At 41.7% G+C, this 23,605-nt stretch overlaps 4 protein-coding genes across 5 annotated transcripts; 2 read left to right on the top strand and 2 right to left on the bottom strand.

Moving 5' to 3' along the window:
- Positions 1-282: 282 nt before the first annotated feature.
- Positions 283-3,905, top strand: cdc23 (CDC23 (cell division cycle 23, yeast, homolog)). Of its 2 annotated transcripts, none has more exons than XM_087808005.1 (16): positions 283-396; positions 624-696; positions 1,003-1,140; positions 1,198-1,240; positions 1,306-1,411; positions 1,471-1,603; positions 1,663-1,840; positions 1,908-2,005; positions 2,157-2,238; positions 2,634-2,787; positions 2,844-2,963; positions 3,040-3,115; positions 3,172-3,233; positions 3,295-3,373; positions 3,436-3,555; positions 3,612-3,905. In XM_087808005.1, the coding sequence occupies exons 1-16, from the start codon at positions 290-292 to the stop codon at positions 3,762-3,764; spliced, it is 1,722 nt and encodes a 573-aa protein (XP_087664131.1). In that variant the 5' UTR covers positions 283-289; the 3' UTR covers positions 3,765-3,905. The 2 variants fall into 2 exon arrangements, with proteins under 2 accessions (XP_087664131.1, XP_087664132.1); XM_087808006.1 differs by having other exon boundaries at positions 624-700; positions 1,007-1,140.
- kif20a (kinesin family member 20A) lies at positions 3,843-11,534 on the bottom strand. The gene is made up of 19 exons (XM_087808007.1): positions 11,402-11,534; positions 10,339-10,514; positions 10,020-10,142; positions 9,842-9,961; positions 9,626-9,764; positions 9,369-9,544; positions 7,653-7,749; positions 7,313-7,522; positions 6,582-6,693; positions 6,437-6,511; positions 6,229-6,372; positions 5,738-5,906; positions 5,520-5,669; positions 5,302-5,441; positions 5,125-5,227; positions 4,877-5,066; positions 4,709-4,800; positions 4,503-4,640; positions 3,843-4,332 (listed from the first exon to the last, which is right to left on the bottom strand). Exons 2-19 carry the CDS (start codon positions 10,501-10,503, stop codon positions 3,976-3,978), a joined length of 2,700 nt encoding a protein of 899 aa, XP_087664133.1. The 5' UTR covers positions 10,504-10,514; positions 11,402-11,534; the 3' UTR covers positions 3,843-3,975.
- A 1,565-nt stretch (positions 11,535-13,099) lies between these two features.
- LOC148066839 (cationic amino acid transporter 2) lies at positions 13,100-16,897 on the bottom strand. Its single transcript, XM_087808004.1, has 12 exons — positions 16,644-16,897; positions 15,752-16,128; positions 15,533-15,688; positions 15,307-15,463; positions 14,918-15,051; positions 14,636-14,858; positions 14,407-14,543; positions 14,244-14,346; positions 13,920-14,047; positions 13,689-13,855; positions 13,496-13,604; positions 13,100-13,432 (listed from the first exon to the last, which is right to left on the bottom strand). Exons 1-12 carry the CDS (start codon positions 16,703-16,705, stop codon positions 13,305-13,307), a joined length of 1,881 nt encoding a protein of 626 aa, XP_087664130.1. The 5' UTR covers positions 16,706-16,897; the 3' UTR covers positions 13,100-13,304.
- Positions 16,898-19,830: 2,933 nt separating this feature from the next.
- Positions 19,831-23,587, top strand: casr (calcium-sensing receptor). Its single transcript, XM_087808008.1, has 6 exons — positions 19,831-20,015; positions 20,078-20,384; positions 20,464-21,303; positions 21,786-22,016; positions 22,258-22,381; positions 22,458-23,587. Exons 1-6 carry the CDS (start codon positions 19,831-19,833, stop codon positions 23,585-23,587), a joined length of 2,817 nt encoding a protein of 938 aa, XP_087664134.1.
- Positions 23,588-23,605: the final 18 nt, after the last annotated feature.

The following is a 23,605-nucleotide window of genomic DNA, read 5'->3' as shown; positions in this document are numbered from 1 at the left end:
TATTTGTTCAGGCTTTTCCTTGATTTTCTGGAACTCCTGTTGTGTTATCAGTTTTTATATTGATCTTTTAAGTATAAACTTTATTGAATATTGTTTTGATTGTTTAAGCGCTTTGTGACCCTGGTCTGGAAAAGCGCTATACAAATAAAAAATACTTACTTACTTACTTAATACAATCCTCCCAGAGAAATCCTGCATGACCGTGAGGCGCGTCGGTGTGACGTATATCCGGGCGAGGCTTATGGTTTGTTTTCGACCAATCACAGGGCGTGTTGTAGAGAATACGAAAATGGCGGCTCTCAGCACTGAGTTTGGAGACCTGGTGCAGATCAAGAAACAGCTCATTTCTGTCATCGTACTGTGTAAAGAACGCGGACTGCTGCATAGCGCGAAGTGGTTAGTAGAGTTTTGTATGATGGATATAAAGTCATACAAACATAAGCAGTAAAGAACGTATTAGCAGCGTTTGCTACCTTGAAGCTTGTCTTCAATGTATTCGTCTGTTAAAACAATTGTTTATTAAAGTGTATTTTTACGTTGGTGATATTGAAGCTCGTTGTTTATATAAGTGTCAGATCTTGCAAAATGCTGTTAAATACTGTATTATTTATTGTTTTGTGCAGGGCGTCAGAACTTGCGTTTGCTTTGGATTCTCTTCCGAAAGATGAATTACCCCAGTCAGCACCATTCACAGAGGCGAGTTCAGAGTTCTGGTTTGTCTTCATGAATGAACTAAATAAACTGCAGAGGGAGGAACGAATTGTTAAAGGATGAAGATGCTGCATGATGATTTACAATTGCTTTTTAAAAGAACACAATAACGCTTAACAAGATGAACAAATCTCATCACTGCTAAACTCTTGAGTCAGTCATTCAAATACCACCTAAAAAATAAGCTAAAACTAATAAATGCGTATTATTATTACCAGCTGTTATTGGACATGGTGTGTTTTTTGTAAGTGTAAAAATTCTATCCTGTTTTTAAATGTTTCTTTAAACCAGGAAGATGCCCAGGACCTGGACACCCTCACCCTGGCCAAGTCCTACTTCGATCTCAAGGAGTACGACCGAGCAGCCTTCTTCCTGAAGGACTGCTGCAGTCAGAAGGCCTACTTTCTTTACATGTACTCGCGCTACCTGGTAAGTCACTGCTCATTCGACATCTCTTCAGTCTAAATGTGTGCTCTTAATCTTTAGTCGGGTGAGAAGAAGAAGGACGACGAAACTGTGGACAGTCTCGGTGAGTCCTGGAGTTAGATTTTAGGAGTCTTGGATAAGAACATTTGTGTGTGTGTTTGTGTCCAGGGCCTCTGGAGAAAGGTCAGGTGCGTAATGAAGCCCTCAGAGAGCTGAGAGTGGAACTGAGCAAGAAGCACACTGCAGGAGAGCTGGATGGATTCACCTTGTACCTGTGAGACTAACACGGCTGATGAAGGAACTGTGGCTGGTGGCTCATGATCTCTTGCATAGGTATGGAGTCGTGCTGCGAAAACTTGATCTGCTGAAAGAAGCCGTGGAGGTTTTTGTGGAGGCCATCCATGCCCTACCTCTGCACTGGGGCGCATGGCTAGAGCTCAGCAGTTTGGTCAACAACATCGAGATGGTAAAGCTGCTGTAGTAACTTTCAAACTTCAATCAGTTAGTGTCAATTCTCTGAAACAGCTGAAGTCTCTGACCCTGGCCGACTGCTGGATGAAGGACTTCTTCATGGCCCACATGTACACGGAGCTGCAGATGATCAAAGAGGCGCTGCAGAAGTACCAGAACCTGATCGAGGTCGGCTTCAGCAAGAGCACCTACATCATCTCTCAGATCGCCGTGGCGTACCACAATATCAGAGGTTTGTTTTTGATTCCATCTGTTGGTGGTCTAAAGGTGGAAGTGACGCGTCTGCCCTGTTTTTCCAGATATTGATCAAGCTCTGGCGATGTTCAATGAGCTCAGAGAGCAGGACCCCTGTCGTATCGACAACATGGACACCTTCTCAAATCTGCTTTATGTCAAAGTGAGTTGTAATTATTTTTTTTTCTTCAAATGGTTTCCTCCGTACTGGAGAATACATTTGGAGGAATTCAATGTAATCATTCAATACAATCTGAACAAGTTTTCAGAATTTTCTCTTCACACAAGGAATGTGCTGGTACGTTTCTCTACAGAACATGAAGCCAGAGTTGAGCTACCTGGCCCACAACCTGGTGGAGATAGACAAATACAGAGTTGAGACGTGCTGCGTCATCGGTGAGATGCTGTGCCACACATCCACTTTATTTACATTAATTAACCTGATGCGGAATAAGCATTGTCTGGATTCTAATGATTCAAGCTCCTATTTTAAGAACCTGAATTGAACCACCAATATATTTAACCACAATGCCATACAATGCCATTGGCTGAGCTTCAGAGTTCATGATGGATCCCTGCTGATCTGGATATGTATTGGAGCTATGGTTTAAATGTGTGTTTTCTAAAATACTTAGGTTTTAAAGTTTACTGTTTGATTTCCATTTGGAATGCTCATGATTGCTGTATTATTGGGTTGCCACGTGAAACAGTTTTATGTAAAAAAGAACAAGCAAAAATAATTGTTTGCTGCTTATAGTGATAAAGAAGTTGCCAATACTGCCATCTCTCAGGAAACTACTACAGTTTACGCTCTCAGCATGAGAAGGCGGCTCTATACTTCCAGAGAGCTCTCAAACTGAATCCTCGCTGTCTGGGGGCCTGGACTCTAATGGGGCACGAGTACATGGAGATGAAGAACACGTCTGCTGCCATCCAGGCATACAGGTGAGTAACGCAGGTGTCAAATGTCATGCTCGCTTGACTCGTGGAATATCTCCCAGACATGCCATTGAAGTGAACAAGCGGGACTACAGAGCCTGGTATGGTCTGGGTCAGACTTACGAAATCCTCAAGATGCCTTTTTACTGTCTCTACTATTACCGAAAAGCTCACCAGCTCAGGTACAGAAAAAACGAAACAGATGAGCACAGAGGTAAACCGACAAATCTCTCTAAATGTTTTGCTTTCCCGTCGCAGGCCAAACGACTCACGGATGCTGGTGGCACTCGGAGAGAGCTATGAAAAGTTGTCGCAGCACGTCGAAGCTAAAAAGGTACAAAATTGATTGGCTGGCCTGTTTTCACTTATCTAACTCTTCGTCTACTCCAGTGTTACTGGAGAGCGTACTCGGTGGGGGATGTGGAGAAGATGGCTCTTCTGAAACTAGCAAAGTAAGTGCCAGCCTTCTTACGCTGACTTTGGTGCAAATATCTGAGCTTGTTTGATTGACAGACTCAACGAACAGCTAAACGAGTCTGATGATGCTGCACAGAGTTACATGCTCTACATCCGAGATATTTACTCTTGTGGGGTAAGATTCACACATAACATGCACACACACCTCAGTCTGATGGTCCTGATGTTTGAAAACAGGAGCAGCTGGAACATACGGAGGTGAGCACGGCCCTGCGGTACCTGGGCCAGTACTACTTCAAGAGCAAACTCTACGAGGAGGCGTCGTTGTGCGCTCAGCGTTGCTGCGACTACAACGAAGTGGGTCAAACCCCCAAGCATTTTTATTTAGAATCAAACTCACAAGTCTGTTTCAGTCCCGTGAGGAGGGCAAGGCCCTGCAGAGACAGATCGCCCAGGTGAGGGATCAGGTGGAGACTCCCAGCACAGACCTGTTCGCGCCGCTGTCCAACAACACCACCCCAGTTCGGAGAATATCTTCGCTTAACCTCATCGACTTCACCCCCTGACACCAACATTTCCAGTTTAATGAATCGTCCTGCAACAGTACAAGTCTTTTCTACCCAACAATTTCAAAGACATTGTAATCCCATGTGGTACACTTTTATTAAAAAACATGCAGAAGCACACACAACCTGTATATATACTGGCAATAAAGTTTCAATCACACTTGAGAGAAGGTGCACATTTCAACAATATATTCTTTTGGTAGAAAACGATTCAAAACTTTCCTCTGAGGACACGGTGTGAGGGCAAAGGACTACGCGGGGGAGACTGTTGACGTGAGCGAAGTATGTGGGTGTACGGCGTCACATTCTGCTCCACGGAGCGCATGTTGTACTTTCTTGTTGGTGTCCGGCTATGGAACAGAGACTCTAAAAATGGCCGTTTCTGTGGCGGATTATTCTCTCTGTCACACCGAGATGCGGCTGCACAGCCCCTCCTCTTGCAGGACCCTGTGAGTGGAGCCTGTGTGGAGCCTGCAGGGGGCAGCACAGCCTGGGTCTGGTCTGCCTTTTGCCTCAAGTCTGCTTTGACCAACGTCAGACTGTTCTGAAGCTCCAGGAGGATCTGGCACTGAGAAAAAGTTTGTGCTGGGTTAGATTGGAACAAAGGTGCACTAGTGAAAGTGAGTCAGTATTAGTTCAGTGCTGTGAGAGTGCTGTGTGTGAAGCAGAGAGGGAGGAACAGAGGGGACAGGTGAGTTTGAAATTGGGCAGGATTTTAAGATTCTCATTTAGAATTACCTGCTTGGCCAAAGTAACATCAGCAGAGCTCAGGGCCTGACGCAGACGGTTTCCTCCAGTGTTGCGACAGCAAGCTCGTTCTCCGGACTGCAGGTCAGTACAGAGTCTCTGTAGGTCCAGTCGCAGTTGACGCAGGTTCTGCATACGATAAAATAAAGATTAAAAGGGTGACTCAAACAACTTTAACACTTAACTTGTCAACTGACCCGCTGACCCTCCTCCATCTTGCGGTCCACAGACATGGTGAGATTACGACTTGAAGCAGGGACCTCTAGTTGCATCTGGAGTGTTTTCAACTCTAGAGACAGGTGAAGAAAATGAGAAAAATAAGTCTACTACAGCAACAAGGGAGTGTTTGGAGGATGTCTGCTCACCAAGAGTCTTTGCAGAGAGCTTTTCCTGACACTGGTACATCTCCGCCTGCAATCTGCTCACGTCTGTCTGAACTGTTGTTCGCTTGGATCGTCGAAGGCTGCCAGGCTCCTTTGGGATTGTCAAGAGCGAAGCGGATTGTCTCTCATTCTCCAATTCTGCAGTCAGAGCTGCAATCTCCTCGTCCCTCTCCTGTGGTATCAGAACAGTTTGACATGTGGACTCGTTTATATCATCATGCTCGTCTCACCTTCAGCTGATTGCCGTAGAACTCCTTCAAATATTTCTGAAGAATCTCCATCCTCTCCTCGGAGCGCTCCTGGATCAGACTGCACTGAGCCTCCAGCGTCTCGCTGCAAGAAGACGCATCACTAAGAACCTGTTCCAACGTTTAAATGTAGTCAAATGTCTATAGCCGTCAACACACCTGAAACCTTCCCTCATGTTGTCCATGACGGTCCTCATCTCTGACACCACCTGCTCCCGAATGTTGCCCTCCAGACAAGCTTTCTCCTCACGCTGGCGGTGCACCTCTCCCTTCAGGACATCGATGGCTCGTAGCAAGGACTTGATTGATTGATAGATGAAGAAAAGTCAGGAATGTCAGTCACCTTGTGGACAAACCGCTGCAGTGAAGGATGCTACCTCCGTGTCCAGCATGGAAATGTCTCCATCCTCCACATCGCTGTCGCCATCCTCCAAAATTGTGCTCTCATTGTGGATGTTCCCCGCTGGCTGGTGAAGAAGGGACAGGATGTAGGCGACCCTGGTCTTGGTGGACGGGCCGTGGACCAGCTGACAAAGCACCACATTTGTTATTTGGCCTGTTTTACTGGCGTTTTCCCCGACTGTGGTAAACTTACCTGAGAAGCAATGGCAGAGAACTTGAGGGCCTGAAGGGTTTCGTCATAGATGGAGGAACAAGGATTGATGTTGACCACCATGCTGGACGTCCCTTTGCCACAGAAGAAGCCCTGAAGCACCCGGGTTAGCTTGCTTTCCCTGAAGGGGACAACCTGAGGGGGTCGAGTCCTGAGGTACAGAGTCAGATGGTGTGCATGAGTCCAACCAGTCTTGAGCAGATATGTGTCACTCACGTTCTTGTCAAAATAAAGTGTTTTTTTTCCTTCAAAAGGTGAATCTGTATCATATTTATATGTTCTATTAAGGTGCTTTATGTAAAATGAACCGACTTTAAATTTACAACTTGAGTTTCATATTCTGCTCCGGTACAGATTTCTCTTGGCGCATTAAAGCTTCCCTCACTACATTTACGATCATTTCTTCACTTCATAAGCTGGAGGATGCTTTTCTGTCAGAGTTCACAATCAAGAAAGTTAATTTCAACACCTACTTGTTTTTCTGATTCTGCCTCAGGGCATTGATGCAGCGCCCCAGAGTCAGGAGGGAGGCGTTGATGTTGTTGGCCTCCTTCATGCGTTCACCATTGCGTTGCTCTTTACAGCGTTCAGAGCCAGCAAGGTCGCACACAGTCAGTCTGCAGGAACAGAATCCGTTATTAAAATGTCTTCATTTAAAGATGAAAAAGAGGCTGGACTCACTCGCTGATGTGCATGTTGTGACTCGAGTCTGCCTCTGGGTTGATGTGCAGCACACGGATGGAGAAGATGCTGTGACTGCTCAGGTGAAACGGGAAACATTAAAAAAAAAGATAATGAAGAAAATGAAAATAGAAAATTATCTTGCCTGCGACTGGAGTTTAGGTTGAGGTGAGTGCAAGCAAAGCTCTGGTTTCGCTGACCAGCCCGCAGTACCTTCCAGGCTTCTTCTGCACTGCGGACCTGAATCCAGCTTAGGTCTGAAAGAGTTAAAAAACATGATTGCTATTAGAATCTTTGGTGATCTACAAACCCTGATGACAACTTGTATACCTCTAAACAAGAAGGGCTGTCTCTCCTGCAGTTAATACAAAACTCTGCAGCAAGAATTCTGACCCACACTAGTAAAAGAACTTACATTTCTCCAATCCTTAAATCTCTTCACTGGCTGCCAGTTTCTTTCATGATCAATTTTAAAATTCTGGTTCTTTCTTTGAGAGCTATTCATGGTCAGGCTCCTTCTTACATCAGTGATCTGATCCAGCCTTACATCCCAGCTCGGGGTCTGAGGTCTGTGGATCAGAATCTACTGATGTTTCTGCTTCTGGGCCAGAGGAGAAAAATCCTTCTAGGCTGTTGCTCCTAAACTTCGGAACAATCTTCCTCTCTCACTGCACTTGACGGAGTCTACTGACTCCTTCAAGAAACTTCTTCATACATTCTTATTTGGGCAGGTTTTTTCTTGATTTTCTGGGACTCCTGTGTCTGTCTTATGTGTCTTGATTTTCTAAGTATTTATTTTAACTGTGTATTGCTTTTGATTGTTTAAGCTTTCATGGCCCTGGTCTAGAAGGCGATCTACAAATTACCATTACCTACCCTTCACGTAGGGATTTCCATGCTTGTCATCACTGAGCTTTAGCGTGGTCCTCTTCTTGGGCTGCTGTGACGGGGCAGCTTCCAGCAGGTCATACAAGAACTCGTTGTAGATCTCAAAGAAAGACACCCAAATGGAGAATTGGACTCCTTCCTGCAGGTCTCCTCCGCTGTGTGAAAGGCTGTCAGGCTCCAGATCAACACTGTCTCCATCTGGGTGGAAGTTGAAGCCAAAACTTTTCTTAACACTGACCAAACCTCATAAACACACTCTTGAAATGCACTCAACACAAACGTTTTAAGGTAACAACCAACAAAACAACACACAAGGCATCTTCCTCACCTCCCAGCTGAGTTGGAATGTTACTTGTAGAAGAGATTCCTCCAATCCCGCTGTCCCAGGTGGTTGTAGTCCCATGGTTACGAGTCATGTTCTTGGTCTGATGAAGGTGAGAGAGATGTAGACTTTGATGCATCTACAGCAGTTATTCAATGGACCAGCCACACATTACTAGGGCTGGGTATCGATCGCCATTACCAACGCCTATACCTGAATCGTATATTTATCGATACCAAATTTTAAAGACTGATGACCCTTTTTACCAGTCTTAACCATTGATATAGAAAAAAATAAAATAGTTTTATTCATTTCTTTTGTCGTGGTTTTTCATTTTGAGTCAACTTTCTCCTGAGTAGGCACGCCCCTTCTTATTACCGGTGGAGTAACCCGTTGATGTAGCGGAGAATTTAAAAGGGATGCGTCATTAAGTTTTCCTCTCTCCCCGTGTCATGACGGTCAGCTGATCTGGTGCCGATGACGGGCAGACAACGTGGCGTTCTGGAGCTCGGGCATGGGGTATGATCAGGTACGCAGGATTAAATTTTTCTTTTTAATGCATTGTGTTATCGGTTCATTAAGCGGTCCTGCCTGTGTGTTCCCTGGTATTCAGGCTGTTATTTACCCCGACTCATGAAATCAGGTACCGCGACATAAAAGAGTTGTTTATTTTTGTTAACCATGCATCGTCTCATTATTTACATTGACTTTATTTACCTTGCCTTGGTTCGCCTCATAGCTTACTTTATATCTTTGTTACTCTGCTCGCCTTTTGTTTTGTTTATTCCACTTTTGTAGGTGTGAGCTAGTTGTGCAAATTAAATCCAGTTTAGTTAATTTATTTAGTCAGTTTAATTTAGTTTGTTAATATTTCCTGTGGTTCTTTTGGTGGTGATTAACACTTTCCTCAGATTTTCACAGCAGACATTTTGTTTTCGACAAGTAGTGCCTATAATGGTTATTTTCATCACATCCATGTGTGGTTTTGTTCTGATTACCAATACGTTATTGTTTTTTCCTTCTTTTTTTTGGATTATAATTACCAACTGTGTGTTTAGTGTTTTCATAACCAGTTGTGATTATTTTCAGCCTACTTCTTTCGTAATTAATTCACTGCTTGTTTTAATCTCACTGGTTTGATAACTCAATAAACTATTTTATTTTTTTTCTGGTACATGTTTTGGGGCCTGTATTCATTTGCCGGATTTTCGTATGCAGTGGATCGGTTACAGTTGCATCACACATCACAGCATTTTTAGCTGGTTTGGAATACACACACACACAGCCTAATCTTCATTATTATTGTCAAACCATCCTTCCTCCTTTTATTTTATTTTAATAACATAAGTAATTGTTTATTTTTTAATTATTTTCTTATTTGGTGAGAAACATGGTCCATTTCTGACACTAGACACGTTAGTGATGCACTTCTGCAGTGCATTGTGGGCGATATACAGCTCTGGTGTAAACAGCGATGTTCACTTGATCCCTCCACACTCTGGACTTCACGAAGGTCACTTCAGCTGCTGTACCAACCTCTGATCTGGAGTCTGTTTTAGTTTAAAACATACTGCACAAGCTTTCAGGGAATGAAGTTGGAATTCACAGCTGGATTTGTCCAATCTAGTTTTAATTATTAATCATTATTTGTATGACTGTCTTTTTCTTCACTTGCATACTAGTAAGTATCAAAGTAATTCGGGCTCTTTATCATTCCTTTACCTCGTTAAGCAGCGAGTTCCTGCGCATTTCCTCCACGTGGACCTCATTGGGTTCAAGATGTCTGACATCCTGATACAGAACCGGCTTCAGATCCAAGCCGCTGTAGAGTCGACCCTGCAGTTTTCCAAACAGAGATGCTAGAGCACGAGGCAGGAGTCCAGCTTCTCGACCAGTTCCTGAAAATTAAATAAACTCCAGTTCAAGACGCCACATCCTAATATCAGAGCCGTCAGGCTTTCTTGACCACGAAAGCTCACCTTGAATGGTGTAAGTCTTTCCAGAGTTGGTGACGCCATAAGTGTACAAGAGCCGGTTCTCGCCCTTCAAAACTTCATTTACCATGGACTTCATGGCGTGCTCGTAGAATTCCTGTTGTGTCGTCTCTGCTGGAAAGATCTTTTTAAAAAGAGAGTGAATTCAAATAATCCAACCAGTCTTTAAAGGAAATCAAGCTTAAGGATCGTGTCAAGCACCTTTGAGAAGCTGAACTTGTGCATGCACTGAGAAATGCCTTTCTCTGCCATTTTCATGTTGCGAGAATCTTTTGGAGCGCTGAGGAGCAGAGTCTGCTCATCTTGAACAGCAACACAGCCCTAAATTAAATAGTTGGAATTAAAAAGGAGTGATGGACAGGAATCGTTTGTGACGGACCTGTTCTTCTCCTTTCTCTTTCTCTGCCTCAGTGAGTGGACGGATCCGTAGAAAAACCTGTACGCGCTCCACGTTTCCTTCATCCCCACTGCCTTGCCTCTCCATCGGAGGTTTTACCGCTGGCTTCTCGTAACAGAAGAAAAAAAAAACATGAACACGAATTATGTTCAAAGATTATTTTCTGAATTAATGATTTCCATTCATCGTTAATTATCTTCTTCTTTTTTTTTAATAGGAGCTAGAAATTAATGTCTGCAACCTTCTGAGATGCTCTTTGTAATTATATTTATCATCCGTGACTCATCCAGCTAAAACTCACCGGCGCTAGGGCAAATGGCCGGATGTCCAATCCTGGAGAAATGAGTGATATCTCAGGAAGCCTCGGTCTTCCTATACCTCCGTATTCTGCTGCTGTCGATTCGAAAACCGCCATCTCTTCCTCGTCATCAGAGCGGAGCCCCATCGGGGACATAATGAAAGCCATGATTGACTGTCCTGTAGAAAAAAACATGGGATGATCATTTTAAAACTTAAGACTCTCGTTAATAAGTATTCAGTGGCCAAGGAGCGGTTGTGTCAAACTACTTAAAAACACTACCTGCAGATCACGATTGATCAACCAATTGCCATTTATCCATACAGCCTTTCACCAGAAAAACCAAAAACTAAATTAAATACACGATAAAGCGTGTACCTTGAAAAATTGCAACAATATCTGCCAACCATTTACGTATTATCATCTTTTGTTATTTTCCATTAGGATAGAAAGATGGATGAATGTTTTTACAGTGTATTTAGTAAAATTGTATTACTGTCTTATTTCTACCCAGGACTTTTAGCAATTGCTGGCTGGTTATCAAATCAAATTGGAGGAGCTCAAAGTGACAGATTATCGTAAAACATACATTTGGGACGAGGCTACTTGAAAATGTAGACTGTAGTGTAAATAGCACTAGTATTGTAATTTATACTTTATTTTGTTCTTCTCTGAATTATAAAGCCAAAAAGAAACCTTCCAGAGGGATTAATAAAGTACCATCCATCTAAATCCAAAGGCATAGTAAATCATTGTGAAATATCGAAGATCCAGGTGAGGACAGACACCATGGTGGGGCGTTACCAGCCACACTCGGTGTTCAAGTTGATCTAAACCTTAGAAGCACAGATCCGTATGTTGTTGTTGTCCTCAAAAAAACATGCATGTTATTATTTTAAATGAATCAATACGTTGAGAAAAATGGAACCGTTGAATGTGTAACTCTTACATCACCTTATAACTTATACCAAGTGTATTGATATAATTACTATTCAAGTGTATACCTTTTTCTGCAAAAGTTAATTCACTCATTTTTAAACCGCAAATAGTTTCTAAATTACCGTACCTCGAATGGTGTAAGTAGGAAAATCTTCTGGTCAGCCTGATTATCGGCGTGTCGTCCAAAATGCTACAAATCAAAACAACATATCCAAAAGCCACCGATCTAACTAAGAGTCTAACTCTACAATGTGTTTCCTATCTGGGGCATGGACACTGGGATCGTTGATTATGAATTCAAGTCGACGTTTGAATGCGCGTACGTCTCGCTGATTGGTCAAATCAGACAAATACTTCTTGCTGATTGGCTGCAGTCACAAGGAACGTTTATTGAAATTTTCTCAAAGAAGGTACTTCCGCCGGCGTCACCTATACTGCCCCCTACTGGCCAGCATACTAGTAACACCAACAACTGTTAAATACAAGCGAATCCTTAAGTAGATACTTGTGTTTTAAGCACTCGGGCTTCTTCTTGTTGAAGAAGAAAGGTGTCGCATACAAGCTATAAGAAACCGCACTAAACTGTTTCATATTCCTTCAGTTTTTCGGTTGCTTCTTCGAATCATGTAGCCTATATTTTCCGTATAATTACAATGTCATGTTTTCGTTTATAATTGCATGGGAAAGCTTCTAGAGTCTCGCATTTCTGTTTCGAATGGGTGTCTCCTCCATTCGGCAACTCGTTCCTGAACCTGTTAGACCATTTACCAGGTTTCACTAGAGAAATGCCTGTGTTTGTTTGTGTGTGCCTGTATGTGTGTGTGCATAAATTGGTGAAACCAAAAAACACAAACACAATAAACAGTAGTCAAATTGAAACACAGGACAGAAATGGTTGAGAGGGAGTTAAAAACACGAACAGAAATATATTTTTCAAGGAGTCTTCCAAGGTGATCGTGAGCAAGTCAATGATCCACCTGCAGAGGGAGTCAGGCTTGTTTAAGTGGCAGTTTGTCTTGAGCAGAGCAGGGAGGATGGTGTTGAAGACAGACTTAATCCATGTTCAGCATCCTAGCAAAGGTTTCTGGGGAGGCCAGATCCAGACGTTGACTGCGTCATCCAGGAGGGGGGCAGTGTTGGCTTTAAGTTGCGGCAGTACCAGGACTCAGTGAGGACCCTGTTCCTGCGGTGTGCAGTACAGGAGCACCTCAGGGGACAGTACTGGCCCGTTTCCTCTTTACCATCTGTACTTCAGGCTTCTGCTATAACTCCGAGCTGAGTCTTGTCCAGACAACAGCGAGGACGAGTACAGGAATCTGATACGTGACTTTGTGGACTTGAGTGAGAGGAACCACTTGCAACACCTCAAAGACCAAGGAACTGGTTTTGGACTTTTGGAGGTCCAGGACAAAGCCATGTCCAGTGTAAATCAGAGGTGACGAGGTGGAGATAGTTGACAACTATAAGTACCTTGGTGTCTTACTGGACAGTAAACTGGTCCTGCAACACAGACCATGTATATAAGAAAGTTCAGAGTAGACTGTACTTTCTGAGGAGGCTCCGATCATTTAACATCTGCAGGAATGGGGTGCGAATATGTCCAAGAGGAGTGTCAATCAGGAGTGCTCCCTATCTTCTGAGTAGAAACAGCCTGCTCGACCCTTTCATAAACAATGGCGTACAGCTATGTTATTAGTCCAGCTTATTGTTCAGGTGAACACAAGCGTACCTTGTTAGATGATACCCTCTTTGTCCTTACCGTGGATGTTCAGTGGTGCAGGTTGAGGGATGGACTCTCATCTATGAGTGTGAATAACTCACAAGATGAGATTTTATTTGTTTATTTTATCATGTTAAAAGAAACAAAGTGACACAACGTAAATGACAAGTTATAATTGAAATAATACACATTAACCTTCAATGTATCACTTATCGCACCAGCACATGTATCTTGTTGAGCTACACTCCAGAATTGAAACAAAGCAACAAATAAACTGTTATTGCCTTCAAAAACAAACACATTTGATCTTTTAGTCATTTGTTTGTGGTGCAGATTCCAAGGTGCGTGTGCTGTCAAAGCGAACTTGCTTATGTGGATTTTCAAGCCTTTGTTTCTGGACACTATGTCGAACTCCATAAGAGAAGTAGATAATTAAACCTGTTGAAAGACGAACTGTTGAAACCACTCATTTTACAAATATTGGTGAGTGTCCTCACTCACCCAAAACCATCCACAAACCGTAGCGGGACCAAGTCCCGGGTCCAAGCTGCATCATCAAAGTAATATTGATCAATGTGCTCAGAGTAGGAAGCAAAGGCACCAGAGGAACCTGCAAGGACACAAGCATAACTGTCAAATGTATCCTTTATTATGTAGTTGAATACATTCTATTAAAATGTGTAAAGTCAAAAACCTTAAATGAAGCTCTCGCTTGGTTCTGTGGTTGTCTCCAGATGAGCAGAACATTGACCAGTAGGGTCAGAGAGATTGCACAAACCAAGATGAGGCTCCAACTTTCCAGAGAATGCAACGATGCTGATGCTTTTGTGAGCGTGACGCTCAGGATGATGCATAAGAAGACTATCATGGAAAACATTGGATGAAATGTCCTTGAAACTTTCTCAAAAGTCAATGAACTACTCACATAGGGAAAAGGTTAAAATAGAAACAGTGTTTGATGTCATCGTGGTGGCTTGTGTAGGAGGGTGGAGCAGTTGTCGCACAGAAAAGGTTTCTAGTTTGTTGGTGGTGTGACCAGCGTCTGCCTGATACCTGTGGCAGAAGGGTGAAATGATCAATTGGAGAGCAGAAACTACTTATTTAATGTAAAAGAGCCCCTCAGAAAACCATAAAACAGACATGAAGGACAAATATTTCTGAGTTTGGGTTATTTCCTTAATGAAATCAGGAACTGTTACAACTACATCATAAAACATCAGCTGTGTACATACTACTGTGTACATGTTACCTCAATATGAGAATACAAATGGCAACCAGCGTGTAAGCAAAAAGGGTGCCGATGGACATCAAGTCCACCAGGGCCTTGAGGTCGAACAGCAGGGCCATTACGGCTAAAAAAGCAAAACAAAATCAGTTACCTTAAAAAATTGTAATTGAAATCTTCATTTTACCTGCCACTGCGCCCGAGGCCAATGTAGCAAAAGCAGGACTCTGTCTTTCACTGAGGTTACTCAGAAATTTGAAGAGTAGTCCGTCTCGGGACATGGCGAAGAGGACACGAGGCATTGGGAACATGGATCCCAGAAGGCTGTGGATGTTCATTTTTACAGGTTATTTGTAGCCTGTTAAGAACACTGATCATATCTTTTTTCAAGTGTTGGCTCTGTGGGTGTCCCGTACCTTGTGGACAGAGCACACAGGGACCCCACTGCAACTATGTACTTGGCGGCGCCCCACCCGATATATGTGAAGGCCACAGGCAGTGGACTGCTGGCGCTGAGCAGATAGTACGGCATCATTAGAGTTAGAGCAGCAGATACTCCACAATAAGCCAGGGAGCAGATGAGGAGAGAGCTGATTATGCCCACAGGAATGGACTTCTGAGGATTCTGGACCTCCTCTCCTGGAGAAAAGAATCCAAATTAAAGATGAGTTGACATTTACATCACTTTAACTCCTCACCAGATGTGGCAATGCAGTCGAATCCAACGAATGCGTAGAAGCAAGTGGCCGCTCCTGTAATGGTTCCCTGAAATCCAAATGGGAAGAAGCCTCCAGTGCCATAATGAGTCGTGTCATTCAGTTTGGTGTAGTCCCTGTTGATAGTCCAGTTATCCTCACCCACTCTCAAATCAATTATTAGACCATTTCTAGTTGACTTTGTGTATGTTGTACGAGAAAGAGTGTGTGTGTGTTTTTTTTAATTATATTAAAAAATCCCCCTTTCTTTGTATTGTTTGTACATTTGTTTAATTTGTATTTTTTGTATGTTTGCACATTTTCATGTATGATTGTTTTCATGGTTGTATTGTTATGTTTGCTTGTTGTTTTTATGTGAGCAAACAACATACTTGTCGTCGAGTTTGAAATGATGTTCCTGGATGTTCCAGTTGTCCAATTTGCCTTTGATGAAGCCTGAGATAATGACGAAGAGCAGCACGAGTACGTTGACTGCAGTGAAGACTTTATTGACGATCGCTGATTCCCTTGCTCCGAATGCAAGGATTCCTGGTGAGAAAACACAGTTTAGGATGCTTGTCACTCGTAGGGACTGTTGTCCCAGGATGTTGGCTCTACCTGACAGGATTAGGACGAGAGCAAATGCAAAGAAGTCTGGATAGGGAGCTAATCCGGGTAAGTCCATTACTGCATGTTCTGCTAACATTGTGCTGATCTCATTTCCAACAAGATCATCGAAGGTCCCGCTCCAGGCCCGGGCCACACTGGCCGCACCTTCAACAAACGGGATGTGAAAGAAATGAAAAGAAACACCCTGAATGTTCAGTCACTACCTACCTATGATGTAAGATAGAAGCAAGTTCCAGCCAGTGACAAAAGCCCAGATCTCCCCCACGGTCACGTAGCTGTAGAGATATGCTGAACCAGTCTTTGGAACCCGGGCACCGAACTCAGCGTAGCACAGTCCACTAAAAATGGAGGCCACGGCTGCTATCAGGAACGAGATGATGATGCTCGGTCCTGCAACAGTTCTGGCCACTTCACCCGACAGCACGTACACCCCTGCGCCAAGTGTGCTCCCCACCCCGAGGGCCACCAGGTCCACAGTGGTCAGGCATCGCTGAAAGTTCGACACCTCGCCTTCTGGTTCAATTGGCTTTTTGCGCACCAGACTTCCAAGAAACCTTTGTACTGTTCTGAAAGACATCCTGTTACTGAACAAACAAAGGGAAACTTTAATGATCAGAAGGATTTCTCAAAATTATATAAAACATGAGTAAAACTGACAGTTTCCTCTACATGCAACACATAATTGCAATTTATTGAAAATGAAAATAAATAAAAAAGGTTCATTCAAATAATGTCAAATGAAGAATCAATTTACAGTTCTTGTAGTTTGACTCTGACCTAACAATTGTCACATATCTCATACAAATTCTAATACAAATAAGTCTAATAATAAATCATATTTTAGTTTCAATAAAGGACCTTAAGAATTTACTCCACTATTTGTCTTATAGACAAATGACAAATATCTTTAAATCAAATAGCCCTGTACCCACCAGTCAACCATGTTATTATGGAAAAGTTTAACTTGATATTATTTGGACTTTGTTAAGCTAATATGAGGTATAAACATCCTTGATCAGCACATTTTATACATACATAAAAAGTATCACAAGTTTAGATAAAGCAGCACTTCATAGTAAAATAGAAATCTTCGACTTACCTCCAGCTGAGCTCGGCAGTAACTGTATGATGAGAAGACCTCCATTGATTCACTCTTCTCATTCCAACTCTACATTTTTAGACTGATAATGTTACTTTTCAAATGCACATGTCAATTCTCAGTACCCATTCTCCGAAATAAAGAGGTGGACCTTGACATCTCTCATAAATACATTCAAATGTTACCTATAAGAACGCTTCTAACAGATATGAAGCTTGATAATTGATATATATGTCATATTATACCCATGTTCATTGTGCTGCTCTGGATGTGTGTGAAAATTAATCTACATTTGTATTTCCAAAACCACATATTCTCTGCTTTATATAAGCTTGTTTTGTGGGCGTGTCATCATTGAAAAAAGGAACAACATTTGGTTTTGATGACTTTGATCATAACCATTCAAAAACAGGTAGTTTTCAGGATGATGAAGATGTCTTTGTTTAAGAATAATCATGGACTTATTCGATTTACCGAGCACAGTTCTGTCACACCTGAGGACTATATACTTTAGTGATACAATAATCTTATGGAGTGGAACCAGAGACCTTCTCAGTTTCAAGGTGTAATTGTTTACCATGCCACTGTTCCTAAAACAGTTGCCCAAATGAAATGAACAGAAGTAGAAGTCAGCAGTACAGCGGCAGGCACAAGAAGCATCAAAGCTAGAAAATGCAAAAGTTATTTTAGATTTTTTTTTTCAATTTAAACATTTTATTGAGTTTTAAGCAGCATTATTGATTAAATGCGTTTAACAATATTCTTTGCTCTTAAAATCTATTATCATATGACCACATGTCACGTCTACGAGGAAGTATACTGTATCTTTATATATATATATGTAAAATATATGTTCTCTGTCAGTCCGAGTCACGCACTCACTTTTCTAATCAACATTCTGTCAACGTTGTTTTCACTGGGTAGGTCTGCTCAGCAACAAATGGAGGAGCGCTCAAGCAGAGCAGAAATGTAATTGTTTGAGAAGCAAAGTGGTGCAGACCACTGCTTGCTGGGTCATCTGTGATGGTGCAGCATAATAATTATTCCATGAATAGAATCAAAGTGAAAAGAATATCTTGTGGTTGTGTTTCTGGTTCTGTTACTGATTTATTAAACAATACATGTGGATGTTGTATTTATGTTGGTAATTACATGTTGTCTGCTAAAAGTACAATTTGTGTCACACTTCTTACCAGTGCTGAAAATCAGAAAGTGATAATGCAAAATAAATTAAACAAGAGGCACAAAAGATCCCAGATGAAGAAGAATTAAAGCTGCGACACCAGATACTGTAATAACATGAAATGCATGTTGTCTCATATCTATTGTCTGTTTACTGTAGTTAAAATATCTGTATATGAAAATATCTAATGTCTAATTAGAAATTGTAGATTATTTTATTGTCATTTCACTCAGTAAGGATTGTTGCTCATTTTTACTTTATTCACATTTTAAAGCACAAAAGAACAAAATGAGAAGCATGAGTGCTTAAAGACAAAAGAAAGAATTTGAAATATCCAAAATCCCAATGTGTGCCACCAAACACCTGTTAATATAACATATTGTCTGAATCAAGGTCTATTAGTCATTTTGATCATTAAAAATATTGTTAAACTAAAACTACAACACAAATCAATCAATCTTTCCTGAGCTAAAACCAGTTCCTGCAACTACTAAAAAAAGTTGAAATCAACACCCTGTTAATAAAGATGTGGTTCAAAAGAAAGAACAGAACATCTGTGAAGAGATAATCGAAGTAAAATGTCTTTTACATGAATGATATTATCCTTAAATGTCTCTGTAGATACACAATTTAAAATCAAATCTTTATGTGATGAGTCAAATAAAGGACTTGAAGAAAATCAAAGCAACATGACATGACATGTCCAGTGTGTGTTTCAGTAGCACACAAAACTTAATCAATTGGCATGTGTGGATTTTAATTTGAGGGGTGTGAGTAGACTTGATTAGCTGGAGGAAATGGACGACCCCTTACTCTGTTAATGATTCACCAGGTGGAAGAGTTTTTGAACTCCATTGTCCCCATCACTTCACTCTGCTCCAGGAAGTTACGGTTTAAGGACTTATAACGTTGTAGTCAAGAATTTCAAAGACAGTCTCAGACGGTGAGTTCAATATTTTTGTTTATTTGAATTTAGGTCAAGCTTATGTATGACCCATAAATAAAAAATTCAACATTTTTTTAACTTATTCATTTATTTAATTTTGAAATATCCTAATCAATATTAAAATTATCACTTAATTTATATACAAAGAAAAAACACAAAGTTTAGTCATATAAAAAATTATTTTAACAAAGTACTGCGTTATCAAAATCAGAATGAGAAACCTTTATTGGTTTGTTGTACAGTATATACAACATTAGAATTAAATTAGAATTATTTATGGTGTCAATACAGAATATAAAAATGAACTAAGATAACACACAAAATAAGCAATAAAGCAGTCCTTCTACAGTGCCTATGTTAAGTTGGATATTCAAAAACTTCATGTGAAATCAAAAAGTAAGTAAGCAAAATTTCATTTTAAGACGTCAAATACGGAACAACAAGGGAAATTACTCCACTAAGCACAATTTCATTCTTGCAGTTCTGCTCCAGCATTTTTCCAGCAGTATTAGCCGAACACGGAGGTTTTTCTCCATGACGACAGGGTTCACCGGCCATGGACTGCAGGAAGGAGGCTCATTAGAGTGTGACTTCACTCTCCACTCATATCTATTTTGGTGCAATTGTTGACCCGCGATAAGAATGTCCTGTACACCTCAAACAATTATCGTTAAAAAATTATAAAGTTAATCATGTTTTTTAAAAATGTCCTCCTTTTTTGTCTTTTTTGTTCATCCACAGTCACGTATATATATTAAATAGGGATACAAAAGTCAGAATCAGATTCAAACTTCAATTGCCAGTGAGTTACATCCTAATACATGATCTATTAAAACATGCTAATATATTGCTTATTAAGAATCTTGCCTTTTCTACTATGAAACTGGCATCATTGGAATTGTCAGATGAGTCAGATTCCTAACATGACCTATGAACTTCTCTCCTTCAGGTTTAGGTTCTAGCTCTGGTGACGACATGAAGAAAATGAAAAATTGCAGTCGTGAGATTGACAGGGAATAAAAGTCACAATATTATTTGAAGCATAAAGAAAAGACAACATGCAACTTGTGACATTTTTTCTGTTGCTCTCGGGGTCAAGTTGTGTCATTTCCACTTACGGGCCCCACCAGAGAGCCCAGATGACGGGTGATATTTTGCTTGGGGGACTTTTCCCCATTCACTTTGGTGTTGCATCCAAGGACCAAGATCTTGCAGCCCGGCCAGAATCTTCACAGTGCGTCAGGTAACGGCGTCATGATTCAGACAAAAACCCATGTGTAGTGTTTAACCTGATCTTTTACACAGGTTTAACTTTCGCGGCTTCCGGTGGCTGCAGGCTATGATTTTCGCTATAGATGAAATCAACAACAGCAGCACGCTCCTGCCAAACATCACTCTTGGTTACCGGATCTTTGACACGTGCAACACGGTGTCCAAAGCGCTGGAAGCTACGTTAAGCTTTGTGGCTCAAAATAAGATCGACTCGTTGAATTTAGATGAGTTCTGCAACTGCACCGATCACATCCCATCAACTATTGCAGTAGTTGGAGCTGCTGGATCAGCTGTGTCGACAGCGGTTGCCAACCTCCTTGGTCTTTTCTATATCCCTCAGGTAAGTTGGAGACTGGAGTTAATTCTAAGTTTCACAATTTGTCAAGAATAAACCCTTGATTTGACAATTTGTTTGTTAGATCAGCTACGCCTCATCAAGTCGCCTGCTGAGTAACAAGAATCAGTACAAGTCCTTCATGCGGACCATTCCCACAGATGAGCACCAGGCCACAGCCATGGCCGACATAATAGAGCACTTTCAGTGGAACTGGGTTATCGCCGTAGCCTCTGATGACGACTATGGACGTCCAGGCATTGAAAAGTTTGAGAAGGAGATGGAAGAGCGCGACATCTGCATACACCTAAATGAGCTCATCTCTCAGTACTGTGACGAGACAGAAATCCAAGCTCTTGCAGATAGGATTGAAAACTCCACAGCCAAAGTCATAGTGGTGTTTGCCAGCGCTCCAGATATTGAACCTCTTATCAAAGAGATGGCCAGGAGAAATATCACAGACAGAATCTGGATTGCCAGCGAAGCATGGGCAAGCTCTTCACTCATTGCTAAATCGGAGTATCTAGATGTTGTAGCGGGGACAATTGGATTGGCTCTCAAGTCAGGACACATACCAGCTTTCAAAGAGTTTCTCCAACAAGTCCAACCCAACAAAGACAGTCATAATGAATTTGTGAGGGAGTTCTGGGAAGAAACCTTCAACTGTTACCTCAAAGATAGTCCCAGACTACAGGAAAATGAGAATGGCAGGACTAGTTTTAGGCCATTGTGTTCGGGTGATGAGGACATCTCAAATGTTGAGACGCCATATCTGGACTACACACACCTTCGCATTTCCTATAATGTGTATGTTGCCGTTTACTCAATCGCTCAGGCACTGCAGGACATCCTCACATGCACTCCAGGAAATGGACTTTTTGCAAATAACTCTTGTGCTGACATAAAGAAAATGGAGGCTTGGCAGGTACAAAGAAAGTTCTTTCATTAATTGTATCTTTATTTGATCTACATTAGTAATTTTCTTTCTTGATGCTCACTTGAAGTGGATGTTACTGCGAGGAAATGCAGCTTGTTTCTTTCTATCTAACAAAAGATTGACCCTTGTGTCCAATACTAGCTTTTTGGTCCTATGACAGGTCAGCGATTCTGGTCATTTGCATTTGTCTCCCTTGTCTAGTGACCACAAGGACCTAATAACTTATCTGGGTGCCTTGTGCCTTTCTTTAGGTGATTTCTAGGTACATCAAGCTAAACAGCAAAGTCATTTCTCATGGGCACGCCAGTTTGCTGTGCTTATTTCCCTGGAAGGATGTCAGATTTTACTAATGACTATGATGTTGTACACTTTATATTGCCATATCAGGCCACTTACCCTATTCTACCCACAAAATAAAGCCATTGCACACTTTTGAAATAGTCAATTTGACATATCTTTTTACCTCTTAGGTCCTGAAACAGCTTCGACATCTGAACTACAACAACAGCATGGGTGAGAAAATGTGTTTTGATGAAAATGCAGACCTGGCGGCAAACTACACCATCATCAACTGGCACATATCAACTGAGGACAGATCGGTGTTGTTTGAAGAGGTTGGATACTACAACATACACAGCAAAAGAGGAGCAAAGCTGGTTATTGACAAAACCAAGATTTTGTGGAATGGATTGTTCCTTGAGGTGCGTCATTCTGTCAATAGCACGTCTACCTAACACAAATTTTCAATAAGAGTCAAGTGTCTGTTTCCAAAACTGAGTAGTCCCTTGCTAGCCCTACAAAGTGGATAATGGTTTTGCTGACATTTGTTTGTAAACAACATAACTCTTGCATTTTCTGGATAGGTTAGAAGTAACATTTCCCAGCAGGAACAAGAAGTAAGTTTACTGTGCTTACGTTATCCATTCTTCATGTTAATGGTAGGTGCCGTTCTCAAACTGCAGTGAAGACTGTGAACCGGGCACAAGAAAGGGTATTATCGAAAGTATGCCCACATGCTGCTTTGAATGCACAGAATGTTCTGACGGAGAGTACAGCAACCATAAAGGTAATTTAGAGTTGGATGTTGGTTGCTACATTGTCATCACTGTAGATCTAAATCTAATCATGTTTTTTCTCTGCAGACGCTAGTGTTTGTACCAAGTGTCCAAACAACTCTTGGTCCAACGGCAACCACACTTTCTGCTTCCTGAAGGAAATTGAGTTTCTTTCCTGGACTGAACCATTTGGTATAGCGTTGGCTATCTGTGCGGTATTAGGTGTGTTGTTGACATCATTTGTCTTGGGCATATTTGTCAAATTTCGCAACACTCCCATTGTGAAAGCAACAAACCAAGAACTGTCCTATGTGCTTCTGTTCTCTCTAATCTGTTGCTTTTCAAGTTCTCTCATCTTCATCGGAGAACCTCACGACTGGATGTGTCGCATTCGTCAGCCGGCTTTTGGGATCAGCTTCGTTCTCTGTATCTCTTGCATTCTTGTGAAAACCAACCGGGTCCTTCTGGTGTTTGAAGCTAAAATCCCAACCAGTCTTCATCGTAAATGGTGGGGATTGAACCTCCAGTTTCTTTTAGTCTTTCTCTTCACATTTGTCCAAGTGATGATATGTGTGGTATGGCTCTACAACGCTCCTCCATTCAGCTACATGATTCTTGATATAGATGAGATCATTTTCATCACCTGCAACGAAGGCTCAGAGATGGCTCTCGCTTTTCTCATAGGGTACACATGCTTGCTTGCTGCTGTGTGTTTCTTTTTTGCCTTTAAGTCTCGAAAACTTCCTGAAAATTTCACCGAGGCCAAGTTCATCACCTTTAGCATGCTCATATTTTTCATAGTCTGGATCTCTTTCATCCCAGCGTACATCAGTACTTACGGTAAATTTGTTTCTGCTGTTGAGGTCATAGCTATATTGGCGTCGAGCTTTGGTATGCTGGCTTGTATCTTCTCCAATAAGATCTACATCATCCTCTTTAAGCCCTCCAGGAACACCATTGAAGAAGTACGGTGCAGTACAGCCGCCCATGCGTTCAAGGTAGCTGCTAAAGCGACGCTGAAGCATAAATCAGCAGCCAGAAAGAAATCCAGCAGCATTGGTGGTTCCTCTGGTTCATCCCCAACATCCTCCATTAGCCTGAAGACAAATGGTAACGACTGTGGCGGATCATCAGGGAGGCCGAGGGTCAGCTTTGGTAGTGGAACAGTTACTCTATCATTGAGCTTTGAAGAATCAAGACGTAGTTCGCTAATGTGATAATTCTAGTCGAAACCA

This window comes from Callionymus lyra, chromosome 14, assembly GCF_982586985.1.
Source record: "Callionymus lyra chromosome 14, fCalLyr1.hap1.1, whole genome shotgun sequence".
NCBI classification, from domain to species: domain Eukaryota; kingdom Metazoa; phylum Chordata; class Actinopteri; order Syngnathiformes; family Callionymidae; genus Callionymus; species Callionymus lyra.
The sequence above is the reverse complement of the archived record's forward strand: the minus strand, read 5'-3'. Positions and strand labels throughout refer to the sequence as shown.

Coding starts and splice junctions, on each gene's coding strand:
- cdc23 (XM_087808005.1), top strand. CDS start 290: ATGGCGGCTCTCAGCACTGAGTTTGGAGACCTGGTGCAGATCAAGAAA. Junction 697..1,002: donor AGTCAGCACCATTCACAGAG/GCGAGTTCAGAG, acceptor TCTTTAAACCAG/GAAGATGCCCAGGACCTGGA. Junction 2,964..3,039: donor CGAAAAGCTCACCAGCTCAG/GTACAGAAAAAA, acceptor TTCCCGTCGCAG/GCCAAACGACTCACGGATGC.
- kif20a (XM_087808007.1), bottom strand. CDS start 10,503: ATGGCTTTCATTATGTCCCCGATGGGGCTCCGCTCTGATGACGAGGAA. Junction 6,694..7,312: donor TGGAAATCCCTACGTGAAGG/GTAGGTAATGGT, acceptor TAACTCTTTCAG/ACCTAAGCTGGATTCAGGTC. Junction 6,373..6,436: donor CACAACATGCACATCAGCGA/GTGAGTCCAGCC, acceptor CTGTTCCTGCAG/ACTGACTGTGTGCGACCTTG.
- LOC148066839 (XM_087808004.1), bottom strand. CDS start 16,705: ATGAGAAGAGTGAATCAATGGAGGTCTTCTCATCATACAGTTACTGCC. Junction 15,052..15,306: donor CATTTCAAACTCGACGACAA/GTATGTTGTTTG, acceptor GACTATCAACAG/GGACTACACCAAACTGAATG. Junction 13,605..13,688: donor AAGCGAGAGCTTCATTTAAG/GTTTTTGACTTT, acceptor GTGTCCTTGCAG/GTTCCTCTGGTGCCTTTGCT.
- casr (XM_087808008.1), top strand. CDS start 19,831: ATGCAACTTGTGACATTTTTTCTGTTGCTCTCGGGGTCAAGTTGTGTC. Junction 20,016..20,077: donor GAATCTTCACAGTGCGTCAG/GTAACGGCGTCA, acceptor TCTTTTACACAG/GTTTAACTTTCGCGGCTTCC. Junction 21,304..21,785: donor AGAAAATGGAGGCTTGGCAG/GTACAAAGAAAG, acceptor TTTACCTCTTAG/GTCCTGAAACAGCTTCGACA.